General features: G+C 42.7%; 1 protein-coding gene across 11 annotated transcripts in view; it reads left to right on the top strand.

The window, feature by feature from the left end:
• The window catches only part of CLEC16A (C-type lectin domain containing 16A), a 1646984-nt gene that overhangs the window by 1393521 nt on the left and 235391 nt on the right, over positions 1-18072 (top strand). For 10 of the 11 annotated variants that reach the window (XM_073591184.1, XM_073591185.1, XM_073591187.1 and 7 more), the window contains one exon: positions 6106-6273. The exons of the other annotated variant lie outside the window; for it this stretch is intronic. In XM_073591184.1, coding sequence (XP_073447285.1) covers positions 6106-6273 — 168 coding nt within the window. The remainder of the gene's footprint in view (positions 1-6105; positions 6274-18072) is intronic. 11 annotated transcript variants of the gene reach the window in all.

Genomic DNA, 18072 nt, shown 5'->3' on the forward strand with positions numbered 1-18072 from the left:
GAGGGGGACGTAGTTCAAGGAGAACAAGTTGGCAGGGATCGAAACTCCCAAATAGGAGATGCCCCTAGTTTGCCATTGAAATAAATAGTTTAAACAAAGTGAGGACAGTGTGGTAGCTGGTAAAGACACATTAAGTGCTTCCGTTTTAGCGATGTTACGTTTAAAATTACTAAAGATGCCAAAACACAGGGTTGCTGGACATATACTAAGAGGTCATCAGCATAGAGGGATAACTTATGATGGGAGGAGGGTGTTTGTATGCCTTGAATAGAGGAGTTTTGACGAATGGCACATGCCAGGTACTCATTAACTATGACAAATAAAAGGGCAGAGAGTTGGCAGCCTTGGCACGTGCCATTCGAGATGTTGCATGGCTTCAAGGGGGTGCCATTCACCAAAACAGAGGCGGAGGGTTTTGAGTAAAGGGACATCACCTTGGATATGAAGGATGTGCATAAACCTATTTGTTCCAGTGAGAGACGTAAGAAGCGCCAGTTGACCCCATCAAAAGCCTTTTCGGCGTCAAATGATAGGAGGCAGGCTTTCAAGTAATGACGTTTAATATAGGATATTAGATGTATTGTTTTGGTGGCGTTGTCTCGAGCCTCCCGGCCTGGGACAAAACCCACTTATTCCTTATGAATAATCCCAGGTAAAAGAGGCAGTTGGCGAGGACCTTCGCAAAAAGTTTAAGATCTATGTTCAATAGGGAAATCGGGCGATAACTGCTGCATTGGCAGGTTTCAAGAGAATTGAGACAGCTGAAAGGAGTCCCTTGGAGGGGAGAGTGGAGTCATCTATGGAGTTGAAAGCCCGAGTTAAAAGTGGTGTCAGAAATGGTGCAAAAGTTTTATAAAACCAGGGGGTGTATCCGTCAGGGCCCAGACACTTGCTCATTTTCAAACCCTTGATGGCGCCCAGAAATTCAGGTTCCATCAAAGGTTTATCTAGGTCCGTGGAATCCTGGGGGTCAATTTCGGGTAAGCCTGTTAAATCAATATAAACCCGCATTTTGTCTACAGGGGTGGGGTCAGAATTGTGTGGTATACCGGTTGATAAGTTATAAAGCTGAGAATAATATCGTCAAAATGAATTGGAGATGCCTTGCATGTTAAAGGTCATGTCTTGGGTGGGTGATGAAAGGCATATATACACACAAAGGAGATTGCGCAAAAACTTTTTACAACACAATATGAAAAAACATACGTGAAAAACATGCAACACCTCTCCAATTTGTTTCAGTTTGGATTTTTTTTTGATACATCAAATATAAATATGTGTGTGGATTCCCAATATTTAAGTTTTGTTTGGGGACTTTTTACACCATATTACTATATTAATCCATTTATTAGTGATCAATTTATTTACTTTAATATATTAACCTATTAATGTGTTGCACATTTTTCACATATGTTTTTTCATATTGTGTTGTAAAAATTTTTTCGCAATCTCCTTTGTATGTGTATATATATATATATATATATATATATGAGACAAACAGTCAGCGCAAAAACCTCCTAAAATGCTAAAAGCCACTGAACACTAAGGGCAAATATATAAACCCTTTTAAACTTGACAAAAGCAGAAAGTGCAGTGCTGAAAAGGTAAACTAAAAACTACAAATAATGATATAAACGTCCATAAGAAATCTTATGACGAAAAAAACATAGATGTAACAGGAAAGCAAAAACATCTGCGGTGGTAAAGGGTGCTTCATCCGAATTCTGAAGTGCTCCTTAATCCGTGCTCACACCACTTGCTAGCCAAACCACTCACCTTGCAAAATAGACCCCTGAGCTAACAGGTGGGTCACACAGGCATTCGCCACCAATGGTGGTTAAGGTTAAGATCTTGGATGGAAAGCCGGGCACCTCTTTCAAACAGTCTGCACTCAGTAGCTTTAAGAATCATTCATCCGTAGTAACATGTAATGTAAAAAAAAATATAGTGCTCTCTGTATAGCTAAAAACTTATTCCTTTATTTTAAAAGACAGGTACTCACATAGGAGGCACTATAACCTAGTGCTGGGATATAGGTGTGTACACATCAATGGTAACAGAAAATCAATAAGGCGGCTGCAGTGACGTCTGGGGATGCTCCCGCACACGTATCGTCCAACAGGACTACCTCAGCGGTGTATATATATATATATATATATATATATATATATATATATATATATATATATTTAAATTGAGTATTTAATTTTGTCAGGAGATAGCAGCATTTATACTCATTTTTTATAAATGGTTTATCACTTTTTTTCACGTAATTAAAATATATACATAGATGAAAGGGATAGAATGACGGGGAGGCCTGGGGTGTGGGAGCCAAAGAGTAATGGTAGTTATGGACGATCAGTGAGTAAGTCTAATAGTGTGAGCAAATCCGGATGGGCGTTAAATAGCTTGACGAAGGTGGATGGATCTAAATCTTGTTTGTGGAGAGGTTCAAGTTCTGCAATACAGGACAACAGCCGATGAATGTCATCTGTTCTGATTTTTTTCAGACGGGAGCCGTGTTGTATGAGGATGCCCCTATTTATGCATTTTAAGGCTTCCCATTGTATGAGAGGGGCGGTAGTGTCTGAGGAATGGTCTGACATGAAGTTCTGAATTGTCCTAGTGACCTCAGCTCCGCACACCGAATCTCGCAGTAGATTATCATTCATCAGTCTCCAGGATGCACCTTTGCGAGCCTTTGGGGGGCAAGCAAGAGCTAAGTAAACTTGGGGCATGGATTTGGTGTGTGTGAGTGTGGATGTGGGTATGGATGACTCACTAGAGGAAGTGTCCGCAGTTGGGGAAAGGGCAACCTTGAAATCACTGCCAGCAATGATGCACGGGCCACCGAATGAAGACAGTCTGGTGAGAATGGTAGAGAGGAAATGAGCTTGGTCCAGACTGGAAGCATAAATATTGGCCACTGTAAAGAAAAAATCATTAATTTTCAGCTTAAGGAATACTAAACGACCAGCCTCATCAATAAAGGAATCAAGAACTTCAGGGTTGAAAGACTTGTGAAAGGTAATGGAAACACCTTTGGATTTATAGTGCAGGTTGGAGCTGTGAAACCACGTGTGATAATAGCGGTTGCTTAGGGCAGGGATGTAACCTGTACGAAAATGCGTCTCCTGAAGTAGCAATGTGCTAGAGCGCATCTTATGAAAATGGTAGAGAATTTGGCTCCACTTCTCCGGTGTATTAACCCCTCTACAATTGAAAGTTGCTAGATTAACAGGACAATTGGTCGCCATGGTACATGGGATAAATCAAGGGAGGGGGGAAAAGAGTTATAGACTTTCGCCATTCCAGTAATCTCCAGCAGGGAGAGACAGGCAAAAGAGAAAAAGTAGAATAAAGAAAGGGAAAAGAGTTGGCAAGGAAGATGAGGTTGTTAGGTGAGAGAATGTAAGTAGAAGAGAAGTGAGAAGTCTCAGTCTCCAATGTCAGGAACAGCAGGGTAACAAGGATAACGTCATACTGGACAAATGGAGACAAGAGTCCAATAAACAGAAGAAAAGTTATAAATAATAAGGCCACTAGGTGGCACCAAAGTATCAAAAATAATAAAATGCAGTGCTGTGTAGTGATGAACATTTCTATACAAGAAACAGAGCATATATTAGCTCTGATAAAGGGGGGGGGGGGGGGGGGAGGTAAGAGGAGGACACACAGTGTCCCCCGGGTCCCCTGCTCCACAGGGCAAACAACAGTAACTTAAAACAAGAAGCCCCTGTGGTAAAACAATAAATAAAAGGGAATGAAGTAACATTATCAGAAGATCATAAGGTAATTCCCAGGGGAGAGAATAACTCTGTATACAATAAGATGAGCCATAAAATTGGGGATTATGATGAGACAGTGTCATTAGTGAGGTATGTTACAGTAGGGTATATAAACATGGCAAAAAGTAGGCTGTAAAGCAGATCTGTCAAATAATATGCGGTTCAGAGCACAATTCTAGAACAAATGTGCGTTCAGTAATAATAGGACGCTATATGAGTCGATAAACAAAACGGTGTACAAAACTCAAGGGAGGAAATCTTCAAAGGCAGGAACAGGGCAATCCCTAGGAAAGTGCAGGAGCATATCCTGGCAATGCAGAGCAAATGGCAAACCATCAGGGTGTATTTCAGTCATTGGGGCCCTTGTGGGATCTGCGTTTGCGGCCTTGTCTGCGTTTGCGGCCTTGTTTCTGCCATTGAGGGGTAAAGGCCAGACCAGGAGTGGTCGGTGAGAATGGCCAATCAGGCAGGGAGACTTGAGGGAGTTCCAGTAAACCCAGGAATGTTGGCAAATCTCCCAGGGTGCGAAAGATGGCCGTCTTGCCTTCGTGATGAACTCAGAGGTGGAAAGGGAAACACCACTGATATTTTACCTTGTGTGTTTGCAGAAGCTGTGTGAGTGGCTTCAGGGCTTTCCTCATGGCAAGGGTTTGGCGCAAGAGATCTGGAAGAAGCATGTCCTGGGTGCTGGCAGCCCGCATGATGGACTTTTTAATCTTGAAAAAGTGAACCCGGCAGAGGGTGTTGTGGATAAATGAGGCATCAGGGTTCCTTGGACCGGGGGTCCTATGGACCTGGTCCAACTCAATGGGATCCTCCTTATGGTGTTCTAGGAATTGATTGAAGATGGCAATCACAGCCCATGTGCAAGTCTTTTGGTTCCACAGACTCAGGAATCTCGCAAATGCGGTTATTATTGCGATAATTTCTATTTTCGATATCGTCCTGCTGATAGGAAAGTTGCTGCAACATTACAGTGTGAGTATTAAGGATTTCTTCATGTGACTTCACTACATTTTGTATGCCATCAGTGATAGTTTCTATAACGTTAAAGCGAGCTCCAATGTCCCTCTTAAGCTCAGAGATTTCCTGTTTGTATGTCTCTTCAATCCTTTACACAGAGTTCAAAGTCTGCTTTAGTGGGCAGAGACCTCATGTAACTATAGAGATTTTATCTGAGATTCCAGGTCCCAGCCATCTCCAGAGCCCAGGGAAGTATTAGAATGGCTCCTGGAGCATCGGGAGGAGCATTCAGGTCCCTCAGGAGAAGTGTTCCTGGTGTGGGTACCCACCTGGGAATCCAGAGCTGGTGCGTAGCGGGCCGGGGACAGAGGAGCCGACGCTATCTTGGATTCAGGCTGGTGCTGGGCCGCAGCTAGGGAGCGGATGAAAAACTGCCCCAAATCGCCTTCTGAACGAGTGCCTCCAGTGCCCTTGTGCTCCTGTTTGTGGTATTATCTCCCTATAAGAGAAGAAATGTCAGCTCAGCGCAAGAGACTGACTTACAGTATGTCCTGCCTGATGTCTGGAATGATAACTGTTGCCCTGTTCCAACGGCCATCATCAGACAGTTCTATAAACTAAATATCTGCTCTATTTGTAAAAGAAAACATATACTACAGGCTATGTCTTCTGCTTCAGCTCAGACAAGATAGGTGCTGCTTCCAACAACAGGCAGGTTCACCAACCAGGTAAGTTTCAGTCAAGCAAGTCTTTCAGTAATATTCCAGGCTGCACACAGGTCACCTCTCTGTAGACACCAACCACCACCCTCTCTCTCGGTTCACCTGATTAATCAGGGCTGTAGGGTGAAGTACCCTACAATTAACCCCCTGTCCCAGGCTGACTATCCACAGAGTGTGAAGTTGTTAATTTACCAAGTGTTTGGTTTCTTTTGCTTTAATTCTGACATGCATATTTGTTATGTAACACTTTTTTCCCTTACCTAAACAAACGTGAGCATAAAAATGAGGATAATAAGAGATCACTCAATTATTGTTTTTAAAGGGGTAGTCTATCATACCGATTTTGGCTTCATTACATTTACTGATCTGGAAAACACACGCAGTCAGTGAAGTCTGAAGACACATATTTACTCAGTGTCTATCTCTTCATAGGTAATGAAGTCAGGGTTACTGTATAATGACAGCTTGAACCGGCACCTTTTATAAACAAGTCAGAAATTGCTAATTTCTTGAGCGTTTGTGTTTCAATAATTTAAATTGTTTAATTGGTGATACAGTTGGAGCAAAGTAGCAGAATAAATCTTTATATACTTCGTCTGAGACTTTTTCCTTTCCCTTTCATCTCTCGTCAGCTCTTTTAGATCTGCCTATTCAGCCATCAAAGGAAGTGGTGGGTTTTAGTCACACCTCTACATCATCAGCTCAACATTTGCCCTTTAGATTTTATGAACAGTCTCGTCGTGTTGGAAGTGACCCTACAGTACAGCGCTCTGTCTTTGCATCAGTTGACAAAGTACCAGGTGAGTACAGTCTTTGTGTATAAGAGGATGTCATTGCTCCAGCCATCAAGCTTATTGTGGACTTAAAGTGTATTTCTTTTTCATACATCATGGGACACAGAGTCAGGCTAATATTCATTACCTGCTGGGATGTCCCAGACCAATAGCCTTGAGGGGAGGGAGACACCCTGCCAAACAATAGCCATCAGAATTTATATGGCAGCCCGCACTACACTGCGGCCGAAAGCCAAATCCTCGGCTGCTCAAACATCCACTTGATAAAATTTTGTGAACTTATGCACTGAAGACCACGTGTCCATTGTTAGGTTAATGGACACTGGTAGGCCAAAGGTCTTCAGACAGGAAGTGATCCCCTATATTACCCCTCCCATAGAGGAAGTACTTTAATTTTTTACCAGTGTCTGCAAGGTGGATGGCACGGTTTGTTTGAGCTCTCTGAGCTCCAGGTCTCTAGTCCCACAAACGGTTCCAAAAATGAATCAAGGGATTGACCGATCGGATCCACGTGACACAGGCTTTTATGCTTAGATAAATGGTGCCCGAGCAATCAAGGTCCTGCAAGGTTTTGCCTGTAACGCGGCCTTCGGACGCTGGACCCTGCGGAGTGGAAATCCTGGACGCTACAGCGCTAAGGCATTTCCTGCAGGGTGCTGTAAAGGTCCAAGGGAGTGGACCCTAAACATGAGAGGGTACCCAGGCCTTGAAGGGACAAGTGACAGGAACCCGCCGTGAAGATTGGCCCTGCGCCTGGACGGGTGAAACCCCTTTATTTTTTGTTATTGTGGAGTGTCCCAGTGATTGTAACAATCAGTCTAGCTAGCTAAAGGCTGGACACTTGTGTGCGGTGACCATGCGGGGAGTTCTGGGCTAGCTGTGGGTGTTTGCAAAGTGTACCTTTTCTGCTTGTGTCTGGCTGTTTTTTTTTTACCTGTATGATGGCGCTCGATTGTGCGCCATTTTCTCTTGGTTCACCATGGTGCGCGTTCGTTCGCAAGAGCGCCACTGGGCTCAGCAGTTTGTTTGGCGGCCATGGCGCACACGGCTTCGCCGCACATGCGCTGTGGTCTTTGTCTGGGTGCACAAAGATTTGCATCATACGTGAATACAGTCACGCCCATTCGCCGGGACCGCGCACATGCATGCGCACACACGCATAGAATGCTCCGGCGCATGCCCAGCTTATTTAAGCTGCGCAGACCAAGCATGTGGTGCTTCCAGAAGGCAGCTGTGGGACACAGAGCAGGCTCTGAACAGACACTTCTTCAGTGGTTCATTTTTCCTTACCCGGGTCACTTGAGTGACCAGGTGTTGCTTGGCGGGCTAAAGGTGCTTAGCAGGATTGTTGTGCATAGGGGCTTGGTGAGCCCTATTAAAGGGTCTTTCTTCTGAGGTCTTTTAACTACACCCAAGTACTCTTTGTTTATAGGATAAGACCCTTGAGTCAGGGAACTTATATACCCCCCAGTATAATGGGACTTTATAGGCAAACCATACGATTAAATTAGATAAAAAATGTTTTATTTATTTAGAAAAGCGTAAAAACAGAATACATTGGACATAAATCTCAACAAAAGTACTTATGCGATAGAATTTGCTTTCATATAATTATTGTATACTTCCATTTGTAAACAAGATATTTTCTCTAAAAGCCTGACATGTTTCAGGACGATGTCCCTTCTTCAGAGGCGTATTGCAGAGAGAAAGATCATATATGTAGAAGATACATTCTGAAACAACAAATGAAAACAGTTTGCACAGTGTAACATTATGAACATAAAGAGGTTTAGCAGCCCAGCGCCCCACAGTGTCCACCATACATACTAGTAAAAGATTTTCAGGAATGAAAAAGTACATGCATAAGATATGCACAGGCATCCAGTTTTGGATGAGACGGCAAGTTACATATCTTGGATAAAAACGCACTGGCTGTCGGTTGACCAACCAGCGTGAAATAATGGTTATCCCTCGGCTTCAGAAATGACTCCGCAAAGGCCCCCAAATAGAAGGACGGCCCTGCTGGGTCCCCAAAAAGACCTTAAAAAGAAAGGAAAGGAAGCTTTTTGAGTGGTTTTATCAAAACCCATGAATTTGCATACATTTTATTTCCCATTTGCCATAAGGGGCTTTCTCTTTCATTTAATTTGGACAAGATGACTGGCCAATATCGCATATTTACAAGGTCATACTATATTCAAGACTTCTAATATTAAAAAGAAGACATTCAAGAAAAAACTGCTAAGTTTAAGACCTTGGCGGTGTCGCCGTCTGCTACTGCAAAGAAAAAAGCCTTTCTGCCTGTGTGTAAAGACAGCAAAATTATGCAGCTGGACCGTTTTGAAAGATAAGTACAAGATGAAAAAATAGAAGGGTTTGCTTGTCTCTGTCTCTCAGAGAGCGTGTCTTGCAAGAAGATACATCTCACAAGGAGAGAAATGTTTAAAGTTACTCACTTGTTAGATACCAAGATAATGCACGGGCAGCTGAAGCATAGAGAGCCTTGATGGTGGAATAACACACTGGGCAGGACACCAGGAGGCGGCTTAAATAGCCATTGGCGCCTGCGCAGTGAGATTCCAGTAAGAAGTGTCAGCAGAGGAAAGGATGCCGCTCTGCGTGATGCGCATGCACACAGGGAGGACGGATACCCAGGGGCCCTAAAAGGAAGGAAAAGGCTCCGAGGTCGTGCCGTCCCTGAATGATGATGTCACCATGCACGACGCATAGCGCAGCAGCGTGCTGTCAAACTGATGCTTTCTATAACATGGGATCGGACAAGGACAGTAGACGAAAAACGACCTTTACTATGGCAACTAGGAAAGCGGTCACAGGAAAGGGGAGGAAAGAAAGGGGAAAATGGGGGAGATGGACAAGAAAAGCAGATATGAAGAGAAAGAAGGGGACAATCAGATAGGTAGTGGGTTGTTGCGACCGTATAAAAAGAAAAGAAAAGAAGGCAAATGCATGAAAGGATTAAATCAAAAAAATAATAAAATAAAAATAAACTGGCTGATTTTATTTGGGAATCAAAAAAAGGGGGGGCCTAGGGCATCCAAAGATGGGGCCCCAGGGAAGGGTCTGCACGGCGTCCACCCAGAGCCGAAGTGCTGGGGGAGCGTCATGCAGGTCCACCCCACCGACGCACGAGAACGCCGTCATGACAGGTCCGTGGTCGAACAAGTCTGCAGTGTAAAAGGGGTGCCACGCCGTCATCTGAGATGGTTCGGCGTGGCCCACGTGCGCCGGGCGGAGGCAGATCCAATGCCAGATAACCAAAAAATGTAAACTGGGTACAGGAGTTTTAAATCACAAGGCCAAAGTTAGTAAATATCTCAAAATGTAGTGGTTCAAAAAGACACCACTCTGGTAAATTAAGCATGGTGGACATAGCTGGGTGCCCAATAAATGGGTAAACATAAATGACAGACAGTATAATGCCACATATGGAATATTTTGTACATCGAATTTAATAACAGAAATAATTAGGGCTATATGCACGTATATGTAAACACATAAATACTAAATATATTATACAAGTCATAATACTTGTACAGCTAAGTTGGAACGATGTTCTATAAATACAGGTGGCATCATCAAAAGATGTGTGCAAGGAATTTATCAACAGAGACATAATCAACTAATCCATTACTTCTGGGTAATTCAAGAATATCCTCCAAGAATGCATATTCCGATATTTTTCAGGTATGCAGTGTTGGGTTCTCATTCTTTTTCACACCCACCTGAGACAAAGCCCTCCAAAAAGGACGGAAACTCATCTGGGTATTTAAACCTGGAAATTGTGTTGCATTGAGGCTTGCGATCCAACGGACCTCCCTCTGGAGCAAGATCTTGTTCCAATCACCACCCCTCATATCCGGATAGACATGGTCAAGGATGGTGAAGTGGACAAGGGGAAACTTGCCCGTGTGGTGGTCTCGCACATGTCGCCCCAGAGGGAGGTCCGGGTCTGCCTGCCTCATGCTGGTGATATGTCGTGCCGCCCTTTTATGGAACTCTAATTTGGTTTTGCCAACGTAAAAGCATTTACATTGGCAAGTTAGTAAATAAATAACTCCAGGGGTCTTGCAATTAGCAAAATGTCTCGGCCTGTACATTCTTCCATTAGGTAGTTTGAATTTGTTTTGTGTGTTCATATAGCGGCAACATGAACATCCACCACATGTAAAAGTTCCTAGTCGTTTGCATATATCTGAACAAAAAGTGCCTGTGTATTCACTTTTTACGAGATGATCCCCTAATGAACGTGCCTTCCTATACGTAATGGTGGGTGTTGCCGATATATGTGGTTTTAAATTGGGATCTATTTGTAGTAGATGCCAATGTTTTTGTAGGATATTTTTTATGATCCCATGCTGCTTATTATAAGTGGTAATTACTCTGATGGCTGATTGAGAGGTGGAGGGTGTTTTTTTGGAGAACAAAATGTTATGCCTTAATTGTCCTCGGGCTCTTTTAAAGGCTTTTTTTAGGCACGTGGGCGAGTATCCTCGCTCAAGGAGTCTCTCTCTCCGTTTATTGGCTTCTCTGACAAAGTCAACATCTTTTGAGCAGTTACGTCTGAGTCTTAAATATTGCCCGTAAGGGATGGATGAAACTAATGATTTGGGATGTGAACTTGATGCATGTAAAATGGTGTTTCCAGCGGTCTCTTTCCGATAGAGACCGCTGGAAAGGGACCCGTCTGTGGATTTGGTTATACTTAAATCTAGAAAAGTAATTGAAGTATCACTGAAAGTCATCGTGAAAAACAAGTTGGAGTTATTTGAGTTCCTGATTTCTATGAAAGAGCATAAGGCCTCAGATGTACCATTCCATATCATGAATATATCGTCTATATACCTGAACCATGTTGCTACATGGGTGGTATATAGCGAGAGGCTATCATCTGACAGAAGCGACCGCTCCCACTCCCCCAGGTACAGGTTGGCATACGATGGGACACAACAAGTCCCCATCGCAACCCCCTGCACCTGGAGGTAGTGGGAGCCGTCAAACGTGAAGGTATTGTGTGTTAGAATGAAGTCAAGAGATTCCAGAAGAAAGGAATTGAGTTTATGGTCATCTTTGTGAGATTGTGACAAAATATGTCTAATGACTGAAAGACCTGCATTGTGCGGAATAGAGCTGTATAGTGCCTCGACGTCGATGGCCACTAAGAGTGAATGTGGTAATATGTGTAGTTCTTCCAGATTTTGCAACAGATGGATAGTGTCCTTAATATATGAAAACAGACCTGCAACATAGGGTCTGAGGTGACTGTCTACAAACTTGCTCAGGTTTTCAGTTAAGAACCCGTTTCCGGAGATGATGGGACGCCCGGGAGGGGTTTCTTTGTTTTTGTGTATTTTGGGAAGACAATACAATGTAGGGGTGCGTGGATATGGTGTTCTTATGTATTCCCAGATGTCTTTGTCGATAGCTCCGCTGCAGAACGCTTTATCAACCAAATCATAGAAGGCAACATGGAATTTGTTTTGATACTTTTTGAAATAGGTTTATACCATGATAGGTTGGTTACAACCTTTAGGCACATATCTTTATACTGCTCAGTCCCTCCTTGAGGAACAGGACCCCAGCGACCTCATCGACACAATTGATATTGAAAATCTTCTAGAGGAACATATCACACAATGCAACACAATTTCCAGGTTTAAATACCCAGATGAGTTTCCGTCTCTTTTTGGAGGGCTTTGTCTCAGGTGGGTGTAAAAAAGAATGAGAACCCAACACTGCATACCTGAAAAATATCGGGAATATGCATTCTTGGAGGATATTCTTGAATTACCCAGAAGAAATGGATTAGTTGATTATGTCTCTGTTGATAAATTCCTTGCACACATCTTTTGATGATGCCACCTGTATTTATAGAACATCGTTCCAACTTAGCTGTACACGTATAATGACTTGTATAATATATTTAGTATTTATGTGTTTACATATACGTGCATATAGCCCTAATTATTTCTGTTATTAAATTTGATGTACAAAATATTCCATATGTGGCATTATACTGTCTGTCATTTATGTTTACCCATTTATTGGGCACCCAGCTATGTCCACTATGCTTAATTTACCAGAGTGGTGTTTTTGAACCACTACATTTTGAGATATTTACTAACTTTAGCGATTTAAAACTCCTGTACCCAGTTTACATTTTTTGGTTTTCTGGCTTTGGATCTGCCTCCGCCCGACGCATGTGGGCCACGCCGAACCATCTCAGATGACGGCGTGGCACCCCTTTTACACTGCAGACTCGTCCGACCACGGACCTGTCATGACGGTGTTCTCGTGCGTCAGTGGGGTGGACCTGCATGACACTCCCCCAGCACTTCGGCTCTGGGTGGGCACCGTGCAGACCCTCCCCTGGGGCCCCATCTTTGGATGCCCTAGGCCCCCCCTTTTTTGATTCCCAAATAAAATCAGCCAGTTTATTTTTATTTTATTATTTTTTTGATTTAATCCTTTCATGCATTTGCCTTCTTTTCTTTTTATACGGTCGCAACAACCCACTACCTATCTGATTGTCCCCTTCTTTCTCTTCATATCTGCTTTTCTTGTCCATCTCCCCCATTTTCCCCTTTCTTTCCTCCCCTTTCCTGTGACCGCTTTCCTAGTTGCCATAGTAAAGGTAATTTTTCGTCTACTGTCCTTGTCCGATCCCATGTTATAGTAAGCATCAGTTTGACAGCACGCTGCTGCGCTTTGCGTCGTGCGTGGTGACGTCATCATTCAGGGACGGCGCAACCTCGGAGCCTTTTCCTTCCTTTTAGGGCCCCTGGGTATCCATCTTCCCTGTGTGCGTCGCTCCGCCCGACGCATGCGCATCACGCAGAGCAGCATCCTTTCCTCTGCTGACACTTCTTACTGAAATCTCACTGCGAAGGCACCGATTGCTATTTAAGCCGCCTCCTGGCGTCCTGCCCAGTGTGTTATTCCACCATCAAGGCTCTCTATGCTCCAGCTGCCCGTGCATTATCTTGGTATCTAACAAGTGAGTAACTTTAAACATTTCTCTCTTTGTGAGATGTATTTTCTTGCAAGACACGCTCTCTGAGAGACAGAGACAAGCAAACCCTTCTATTTTTTCATCTTGTACTTATCTTTCAAAACGGTCCAGCTGCATGATTTTGCTGTCTTTACACACAGGCAGAAAGGCTTTTTTCTTTGCAGTAGCAGACGGCGACACCGCCAAGGTCTTAAACTTAGCAGTTTTTTCTTGAATGTCTTCTTTTTAATATTAGAAGTCTTGAATATAGTATGACCTTGTAAATATGCGATATTGGCCAGTCATCTTGTCCAAATTAAATGAAAGAGAAAGCCCCTTATGGCAAATGGGAAATAAAATGTATGCAAATTCATGGGTTTTGATAAAACCACTCAAAAAGCTTCCTTTCCTTTCTTTTTAAGGTCTTTTTGGGGACCCAGCAGGGCCGTCCTTCTATTTGGGGGCCTTTGCGGAGTCATTTCTGAAGCCGAGGGATAACCATTATTTTTTTTTTAAATTCAATCATCTTTATTTAATTCATCATAGTATACAACTTTATCAAGTATCAAATCTTTTTAAAAGAAAAATACCACATTTGTAAGAAGCATACATAGTAGGAGCATGAAATAAAGGGAGGAGTTTAAGATAGAGAATAAATGCAAATACAAAAAAGAAATACCATATATACCTCCCCACACCGATATCTATCTTCCTCTCTTTTTCCCTTACCCCCCCCTCTTCCCCTCCCACCCCCCCCTTCTTCGTCCCATCTATCTTAACCTATGTCATTATCTGTGATCGTAAGGTCGCTGCCCGCCTTATTTCCTTACATTGGGTATTCCATTTCTTCCCACCAAGGTCTCCAAAGTTTTTTAAATTCCTTCAGGTTCCCTCTCTGTGTATATACTGCCTTTTCCTTCCACATTGTTTCAGTTACAGTTTAAATCCACTCATCCTTCGGGGGGGGGGGGGGTTCTTGCTTGCCATTTCTGTGCAATTAACTTCCTTGCTTGGAAGAGACATCTCTGAACTATTTTGGTTTTAGAATTTCCTTTACCTATAATCTCTCCTACTCTCAAGATACACAGTTTCGGGTCCATTTTAAGTTCTAAGGAAAAGATCTCATTTAGAGTCTCCAATATCTCAGACCAATACCGGAATAGTTTAGGACACTTCCACATCATATGCATCAGATCTCCCACATCCTGGCATCTGGGGCATTTAGCATCTATCCTCCGTCCAAATTGAAATAACCTTTTAGGGGTATAATATGTCCTGTGGAGTAACATCAAATATGAGATTTTCTGGGCAGGTGAGACCGACACCTGGTGTCCTCCTGCCAGTATCTCTCTCCACTGTCTATCTGAAAATAGACCCAAGTCCCTTTCCCATTTACTTCTACTTTTAAGTTTTTCCGGGGTCTCTATGCTACTTTTACATATATGTGGGTAGATTTCAGCTATAGACCCACTGTGGCCTCCCTGGTCACCCAGTTTTTGAAGTATGGGGGAGTTATTCCATGATTGTCCCTGACCCCCAAACTGTTAAGGAATTTTGACTATATAACTGAGTTAGTTTGTTTATTCCTTTTTTTTCCCACACTTTTATTTTCTCAATTGCTCGTAGTTCTTGTAAATTCTTATTATCCCACAGGGGGGCGCACTTGGTCAAACCACCCATTCCTTTCATGGCTTTAATAGAGCTCCAGACTTTTATTATTAATTTAATCGTGGGTGTTCTATGTACAAAAGAATTCGCCTCCAGTACCTCTATTACAGTCCTATGGGGGGCTCCCATGATCATCAATCCTTCACTATTAGATCCCTTAAGGACTGAGCTTCTCCCCAAGTGTTGTAATTGGGCTGCTAGAAAATAACTTCGCGGGTGAGGCACTGCTAAGCCCCCTTCTCGCGAGGGGAGTTGTAGGGTTGGTAAACTTATCCTAGGGGACCCCCCTCTCCATATTAGATCTCTTAATATTGTGTCTATTTTATTGAACCATTTCCTACTTATCCATATGGGCGAGTTCTGCATCACATACAGTAGTTGGGGGAGCCATAGCATTTTGATCAGGTTACACCTTCCCGTTGTTGATAGTGGTAGACCCTTCCATATTTCAGTCTTACTTTTAAATTTCATCAGCAAGGGAACTAAATTATTATTTAGATAGTTTTCTGGGTCCTTCGTTATTTTAATACCCAAGTATTTAGTTGTCCCTGCTATTTCCATCTGGATGTTATTTAAAAAGGCACCCTCTCTAACAGGATCCACTGGTAGTAATACTGATTTTTCCCAATTTATGGACAACCCCGAGATTTTACCAAACCTCGAGAAGATATCCATTACTTGTCTCAGGGATCCCACTGTATCACCTAAAAATATGAGGACGTCATCCACATATAATGCGATCCACTCCTCTCCATCTTTCCTCCTGAACCCTTCCATTATTCTATTTTGCCTTACTGTTGTAGCTAGTGGCTCCATAGCTAAGGCAAAAATCATGGGAGACAAAGGGCATCCCTGCCTTGAGCCTCTCTCCAACTTAAACCCAGTTGAGTAGTCATTGTTAATTCTTACTTTTGCATTTGGTTCATTGTATAATACTTTAACCCAATTAATGAAAGAAGGGCCGAACCCAAACTCCTTTAATACCCGCCAGATGTATTCCCATTCTATGCTGTCAAATGCTTTTACCACATCCAACAGCATAACAGCCCTGGAGCCCATATTTTCTGTGGGAATCTGTAAGTTCAGAAGGACTCTCCTGATATTCATACTAGTTCTTCTCTGAGGTATGAATCCCGTCTGGTCTGGGTGAACTATTTTGTGGATTACTTTCTTTATTCTGGCAGCTAAAACTTTTGCTAGGATCTTAACATCTGAACAGAGTAACGATATGGGTCTATAAGACCCAGGTTCCAGGGGGTCCTTCCCCTCTTTGTGTAACACAATAATTGTGGCTTCAGTCATTGATGTAGGCAATCTCCCTTTTTCTTTCGCCCAGTTAAATACCTTAAGAAGTTCCTGGAGCAAAATTTCCCCATACTGTTTATAGATCTCGACTGGGAGACCGTCGGGGCCGGGGGATTTATGATTGGCCATTTCTGTTACCGCCATTTTGATTTCCTCTATTGTAATCGGTCTCTCCAACTCCTCTTTATCTGTCCCCTCCAATACCGGGATGTTAATATTATTAAAGAAATTATCCATTTCCTCCCCTCCCATGATCCCACGGGATTTATACAATCCCTTATAATATTCTTTAAACGTCTCCGTAATTACCTCTATCTGAGATGAAATCTCACCTCTCGAAGTCCTGATAGCTGGGACCATGGATGGGGGGAGCTGGTCTTAACAATGTGAGCCAGTATCTTCCCTACTTTTTCCCCTTCCCCGTACATAACTTGTTTCTGAAACAACCTTTTATTTTCTACCTTCCTATTTATTATATATTTATACCTTCGTTGTTTATTCTCCCGCTCTCTCTGTTTTTCAGGGGAAGGTTCTTTCATATACTCCCTTTCTGCTTCAACTAGCTCCATCCTGAACCGATCTTCCCAATCCCGTGATGTTTTTTTAATTTTTGCCACTTTCTGTATGAGTGAACCCCTCAAGTATGCCTTCAGTGCGTCCCACATCACCCCCTTCGATGTTGTATCTGCATTAAATTTTATAAATTCCTTCAGCTCAGCCACTACCACTTCCTGACCCTCTATTATTTCCAGCCAGGCTGGGTTCATCTTCCACGTTCTACATATTTTCTTATACCCCGGTTTTATCGAAATAGTAAGTAAGGAATGGTCCGACACTCCTCTAGGTTGATAGTCTACATTATTAATTACTTGTGATGCTAGCCCATTACCTAGTACAAGGTCTATCCTCGACAGTGTAGCACAGGAACTCGAATAGCATGAAAACTGTGAAGCCCCCGGGTTCCGTGCTCTCCATATGTCAGACAGTCCTGCTTCTTGAAGAAATTGTCTCATCTGGGCTTCCTGTTTTCCTTGACTTTGTTTCCCTGGAGGGAGTCTATCTGCTTTCTTGTCCAAAACTACATTGAAATCCCCAACTACTATAACTGGTAACTCATGCTTGTCTATTATAAATTCCAGTAGACTGTACATAACATCCAGCTTAAAGGGAGGAGGGATGTATATATTAGCCAGTACAACTTCCAGGTTCTCTATTATACAGTGCAAATACACATACCGCCCCTCTTCATCTACTTTGCACTGTCTGCAAGAGAACGCTACCCCACCGCCAATTAAAATCGACACTCCCCTTGAATAGGAGGTATGCATAGAATGAAATTGGTGTTGATATCTTCTATTCCTCATATTAATTTTGGTGTCTTTTGTTAGGTGTGTTTCTTTCAGACAGGCAATTCCAACTTTGAATGTGTCTAGAACATCAGATACTACTGCTCTTTTAACCGGGGAACCCAACCCTCGGACATTCCATGACCCAATATTCAGAACCATGGGTTATTATTTATGGTCATCAAACTCTATGAAAAGGAGGAAGAAGAAAAAAAAAACAAAAAAAGGCACGCAACCCCCTCCTTTGGCTAAAAAGTACCATTCCCCTTCGTGTTTCTAAACTACTAAAGTGCTTTATCTATATTTAATATAAGGGGTTTCTCCCCTTCACCCAAATATTTTACATTAATAACTTCAAACCCTTGGATTTTACTCATATTTCACACTACTAGTGTAATTATAACTATTTTTGTATTTTACTTGTGCGTCATGTATTACCCAATAAAGGGATATGCTATTTAATGTGCAAAAACATCT

Source organism: Aquarana catesbeiana, linkage group LG06 (genome assembly GCF_042186555.1).
Source record: "Aquarana catesbeiana isolate 2022-GZ linkage group LG06, ASM4218655v1, whole genome shotgun sequence".
Classification (NCBI taxonomy): Eukaryota; Metazoa; Chordata; class Amphibia; order Anura; family Ranidae; genus Aquarana; species Aquarana catesbeiana.